The sequence below is a fragment of the Scleropages formosus genome, chromosome 3 (genome assembly GCF_900964775.1).
Source record: "Scleropages formosus chromosome 3, fSclFor1.1, whole genome shotgun sequence".
Taxonomy (NCBI): Eukaryota; Metazoa; Chordata; class Actinopteri; order Osteoglossiformes; family Osteoglossidae; genus Scleropages; species Scleropages formosus.
In genome coordinates, this window is record NC_041808.1 from 16,583,941 (window position 1) to 16,589,751 (window position 5,811).

The window sequence follows — 5,811 nt, forward strand, 5'->3', positions numbered from 1 at the left end:
TTAAGAAATAGGAAATGCAATTACCTTATGCTTTTTGTTGAACACACTACTAACATTTCATCTGCATCTCATTTCAGCAAAGTCAGGTGAAGAAAAAAATGCACGAAACAAATAACCCTTTTCCTTAATGAGAATACTGCATATACAAAACAGCTTAACATTTATTTTCTAATGCATAACGCTGTCATTCAGTTTTTCAGAACAAATTTTAACTGACAAAATACCTATTTCAGAAATAATGTAGACTAAGCTATACTGTAGTCATTATTCAAAATCAGACATGGAAAAAGATCCGACAGCAGTTTTGAAATTTGAACACTCCCTTAGTAGCAATACATTGCAAAAATGGGTGAAATAAGTTTCACAACATGCTTTAAAATTTTATAGAAAATATGTAACATTTATAAAAACATTATTTATAGTGAATACACTTTAATGTTTATATAGATAACTGAAAAATGGTCAATGGAGAAAATCAAAGATTATTTTTAGAATTTTTTGTTATTTCTTTAAAATTGTATTTTTTTTCATTTGTATTATTTTATTATGTATCTGTGTTTCTTTTATCTAACATATGTAATGCTCAGTGTTTGTATATTAAAATGAACATTTAGTTGAATACTTTTAAGGTATATTATCAAACATAAGTAATTAGCCAACCAGTTCACTGAGCCAATTGCCTCAGAGAAAAGCAAAAAACCATTAAACCATACATATTTTCGAAAGACTTAATTATATTCACAGCTTCTGGCTGTATCCTCAAAGAGTGCTCTGAGTGGACAAGTCACTATCCACAGAGGTGTCGTTGGATTCTTGGCTGCTATGAAGTTGCACATCTAAAACATGAAATAAGTCTTCAAAAGCTGTTAAATGTAAACAATAGATATGTATGCTAATGTAGCTTTTCTGTATAAAGACCAACCCAAATAATAGGGTTAATTAACATGGAAATTGTATAGTTTTTACTGGGAATGTAATAATAATCTACATTTGGCCATAAAAGTGTCAAAGAGATTACATTACTGGTAGCTGTACATTGTTTTTGAATGTACAGCTATGTACAAGAAAAAAAATGCATATTCAAACAGGAAGATGACAAGTACAGTTGTAAACTGGAAGGCAGCACAGAAGAGTTAAATAATTAGGGGCTTGTATAAATTTCTTAACTATTTCACTCTTCTATACTGTCTTCCAGTTCTCAACTGTACTTGCTGTCATCTGCAAGTCACCTTGGACAAAGGCGTTTGCTAAATAATAAGAATAATGCAAAGACATAACTGTAGTGATTTCATGAGTGCAAAAAAACATGCTGTATTCTTACAAAACAATCCCAAGGTATAGTAGGAAATTTATTTTAAATCAGTGCTGATGGTCTTTATGTTTGGTGTCATACAGGCTTGGGCCCCTACCTGTTTTATTTGTCCTCCTGTCCCCATCCATGTGGAATGCAGGGCCAGGAAAGTGTCTCAGGTTCATCTCCTCCTGGACACCTGGTGGGAACCCAATGGGGTGGATAAACAGCGGGACTGGTCGCACCTGAGACAGTGGACACACAGGACAGTGTCAGTTCGACAGCATCAGGGCTAGCAGAGAGCCGTAGAACACGCTCACAGCAGAAATAACGCCAGGCGTTATCACGGGAGGGGCCTTGTTGTTGTACACTTGGGAAGGGCACCTAACCTAATTTGAGTTAGTAAATACCACCTGAACAAATGGACAAATATTAATTTGCCTCTGTGCTGCTTTGCATAAATAACATCTGTTATTCGTACAACGTAATACCTGTTACTGTCTGTAAGAGCAGAAGTGTTGAGGTATAATATCATCATTCTTTATTTAGCAGCCTCCTTTGTTCAAGATGTCTTGGAATGTTAAAAAAGTCAGCTTTACAATGCTTTACCCATTTCTTCAACTGGCTATTCATATTGTATCAGTTCAGGTTAATTATACAGATTAAAGGGTACTACACCCAGAGGATGATCCAGTCAAGAATCTTCAGATGACGATGCTAAGGACAACACCTCCTGCCGGCCTACAGTACTCAGGTAAATAATTACATATCTGATCAGATATATTTGAAGAAGAATTCCTATCTCCTTACATGTGAAGGCCCAGTGTCAATGGAATTGGGAACAGTGTAGGGCTGAAATTGGGGAAACCTAAGGTCAAGGTCTCCAAGGCCCTTGGGCCATGCCAGGGGTGGGTTTAGCAGGAGTGCAAGGATTGGGTAGCTGTCAGGGTAGCAGGTGAGTGGCTTCACTGGGACAGGAACGGTCATTAGCTCGCCCAGATAGAGCTCCCTCTGGAAGACCTCGGCCGACGCAGAGTCCACACGGAAGTGGGGGTTTGCTGGAAAAGAGAAACAAACAATTTCCACTGAACAATTTCCCACGCTTTTCCACCTTCGTCCGCTTGGCGCTCCTGCTCATAAGTGATCCACATACAAAAGTCTGTGACTTCTGTTTTTGACTCTGATGAAGTGGAATGGACCCCTTCTGTCGCTCAGAGCTGCTGAAGCCCTTTCAGCATTAAAGAAAGGCCTGGAAACATGTATTTCAGAGCCAGTTCTCTCCTGATTTCCTAACAGCTTCATAAATTTACGTCACACCACCTGTTAGGATCACCTTTATATTTCCGATCAGTTCTATATGGAGCTACTCGTGTCGTGTCACGTGCGTCGGCAAAAACGGGGTATCGGACAAAGCAGTGGGTTTCCACAATCGCGTGTCTGCATCTGTAAAGTCTTCTTCTTCCGATGTGACATGTACTCCTCTTCACCCAGAGTTGCACGGCGTGTTGGATAAAACCTGCTAAGTGAATGAAAGTAAATGCAGGTTGAGACCTAAAACTTAGTTGACTAAGGTGCACGGCGATGTTCATTGTGGACTAGCCGTCCTTCGGCGGGCTTCTCTCAACCCAAACCGCCCCCTCTCACACACAATTACCACAACACACACACACATTTTCAGAACTGCTTGTCCCATATGGGGTTGCGGGGAACCGGAGCCTACCCGGCAACACAGGGCGTAAGGCCGGAGGGGGAGGGGACACACCCAGGACGGGACGCCAGTCCGTCGCAAGGCACCCCAAGCGGGACTCGAACCCCAGACCCACCGGAGAGCCGAACTGTGGTCCAACCCACTGCGCCACATTCTTCTGAAAACATTGCAATATATACGTATATTATGAACTATCATGTACAGTCACACGCGGAGCTCTTGAAATTATTTCCCCCACACATCGTGAGGAAAACTGTCCACCTGAGATCCGATCGCGTGGATCGCGGAGGGAGAGAGAGGGTCGCTGCTGGACCACGGCATGTACGTCTTAGAAGAACATTATGATTATTTAAATACTCGACTTTAGCTTACATGTCAGTTTTTTATTGCTTTTATTCATTTGCTAAAGCGGCTGACTCTTTGACAGTTAGTTAGTGTTTCTCAATCTCAGGGCCAGCGATCGGATCTTTACCCGGACTCCACCGAGGGATCTCCCGCCCGGTCACGGTGGCGTCTGACCCTCCGAGTCCGAGGGCACCGAGTCCCACATCTGTCCCCGCGGCCGCACTGTGAGTCTGCGGGTTCCTCCGGACCTTCACCTGACACCTCGCTGCAAGCTCCCCCGCCGCCCGGCGCCTCCAGCTGCGGCGGCGTCATCCTCGTCACACTCTGCGTTCTGACAGGCGAGCTCGAGGACACAGCCGGACCGGCTTCTCCGCCGGCATGATCGGGGCCACTGCCCCCGCCGGCCCGCGATCGCACCTCTCTGGACTCGCTGGCCCGGCGACACTCCAACCTGTGCGCTTTCTTCATTCGCCGGTGGCTCGCCATGATGCTCGTCCTCTGGGTGATGAGCGAGCACTTCCAGCAGCGGCAAAGCCCAAACGGGCAGCCGCCCGAGTGGCCCTTCAGTGTCACCACGAAGCCGTGGTTCCGACACCTCGAGCATTTGGGCTTCCTCTGAACTTTTCGGACCGTCTCCTCTGCTGGCGCGTTTTCAGGCTTCGAAAATCGCGGCATGACTCAGTACTGCCACCGTCAGTGCTTCGGGAGCTGGACCCGTCCGCCTCCAGCTGTCAATCACCGCAGATAAGTTTCGACGACCGGCGGTACCGGCGCCTCCGCACGAAATTCTCATTCAGCCAATCGAAACGGAGCTCGTCACGTGACCTCAAACATTGTAATCTTTTCACTGTGGGAACAGAACTTTAGCGCTGTTCCCCAATTAGCGAAAGGAAGAAATGCAACAAAAGAAGAACAAGGTGCACCCTGCCTCACCTCGTCTATTTCTGCGACAGGCTCGTGATCATCCCGAGCATGTCTTGGACAAGCACTTAATGGAAATGGGGAGAAATTAATTCTAAAAATCATGATGCAACAAGGAAGAGCCCCAGTTCCTGCAGACACCTGTGTACCGGCGGGTTTTCTTCCAAAAAAGGCTTGTTAACAAAACTGATTGAATGCCTTGCTATGATTATTAACTGTATTAAACCGACTTAATCAATGTACTGAACTGAAACTTAATGCTAATACACACACACACACACACACACACACACACACACACAGTCTGAAGCCAGTTGTTCCAAGCAGGGTCGCAGTGAACTGAAGCCTAACCCGCCCGGCAACACAGGGCGCAAGGTGGAGGGGAAGGGGACACACCCAGGACGGGACCCCAGGCCATCGCAAGACACCCCAAGCAGGACTCGAACCCCACACCCACCACACAGCAGGCACCGCGTTCCCTAATGCTAATACAGTGGAAGAATTTTAAAAATGTTTTCAACAGTTTGACCAAGTTTCCAAGTTGCAGGGTATTCCATGTTTTGATATATTGCGATTACTCGTTTAATGTCTCTTGGTGGCAGGGGGTGCGGTGGCGCAGTGGGTTGGACTGCAGTCCTGCTCTGTGGTGGGTCTGAGGCTCGAGTCCCCCTTGGGGTGCCTTGCGACGGACTGGTGTCCCGTCCTGGGTGTGTCCTCTCCCCCTCTGGCCTTACACCCTGTGTTACCGGGTAGGCTCCGGTTCCCCGTGACCCTGTATGGGACAAGTGGTTCTGTGTGTGCGTGTGCGTGCGCGCGTGTGTGTGTCTCTTGGTTTTATATTCTGTCAAATGAAAGCGAGTTTTTGACTTTACTTTTTTTGTTATGTTTTAGTGAGAAGCTGGATCTTGCTTGGGTCTGAACTACATCTACTCATTTAGCTGATGCTTTTTTCCAAAGGGAGTTACAATGTTAAGGTTACAATTACTTACCCATTTACACAGCTGGGTAATTGTACAGGAGCAATTTTTGGTAAGTACCTTGCTCAAGGGTAGTCTGCTGTGTTTTAAAAACTTTAATGAAATAAAATTTGGGGGAAAATTGAATTTGTCCAATTGAGGAATACCCGTGACAGTTCCTGTGGGAGGCAGGATGAAATAAGGATGGTGGGGGGGGGCACAGATGAAGGTACATTTACCAGAAATACTATACTGTGTGGGGACTGCGATGGACTGGGGTCCCACTCAGAGTGGACCCTTCCTAGGCTAGCCTAGCACTCAATGATTCCAGCAGAGGCTCTGGACCCCTGTGACCCTGAAGAGGTTAACGTGAGTGAGTGACATACACTCTGTCGACTGGGTTCGGGAGGCCAGGAGAAGAGGCAGAACGCGGTGCTAATAGGGAATGTACTGTTGAGTTGGTTGAATTCAGAAACTGGCTCTGTCATCCTAGGCCAGGGCCCCTGTGAGCTCTGGGAGACGGTTAAACACAATGAATGATAAGGGTTCTTGCACACCGCTGTGTTCGGGGCATCTGCTCCTTCCGCGGG

General features: G+C 46.1%; 1 protein-coding gene across 1 annotated transcript; it reads right to left on the reverse strand.

Annotated features, from left to right (window-relative positions):
- Positions 1-800: 800 nt before the first annotated feature.
- On the reverse strand, positions 801-4,061 carry LOC108935000 (doublesex- and mab-3-related transcription factor B1-like). The gene is made up of 4 exons (XM_029250708.1): positions 3,472-4,061; positions 2,102-2,349; positions 1,410-1,536; positions 801-836 (listed from the first exon to the last, which is right to left on the reverse strand). The coding sequence occupies exons 1-2, from the start codon at positions 4,017-4,019 to the stop codon at positions 2,235-2,237; spliced, it is 663 nt and encodes a 220-aa protein (XP_029106541.1). The 5' UTR covers positions 4,020-4,061; the 3' UTR covers positions 801-836; positions 1,410-1,536; positions 2,102-2,234.
- Positions 4,062-5,811: the final 1,750 nt, after the last annotated feature.

Coding starts and splice junctions, on each gene's coding strand:
- LOC108935000 (XM_029250708.1), bottom strand. CDS start 4,019: ATGCCGCGATTTTCGAAGCCTGAAAACGCGCCAGCAGAGGAGACGGTC. Junction 2,350..3,471: donor GATCCCTCGGTGGAGTCCGG/GTAAAGATCCGA, acceptor TCTCTTTTCCAG/CAAACCCCCACTTCCGTGTG.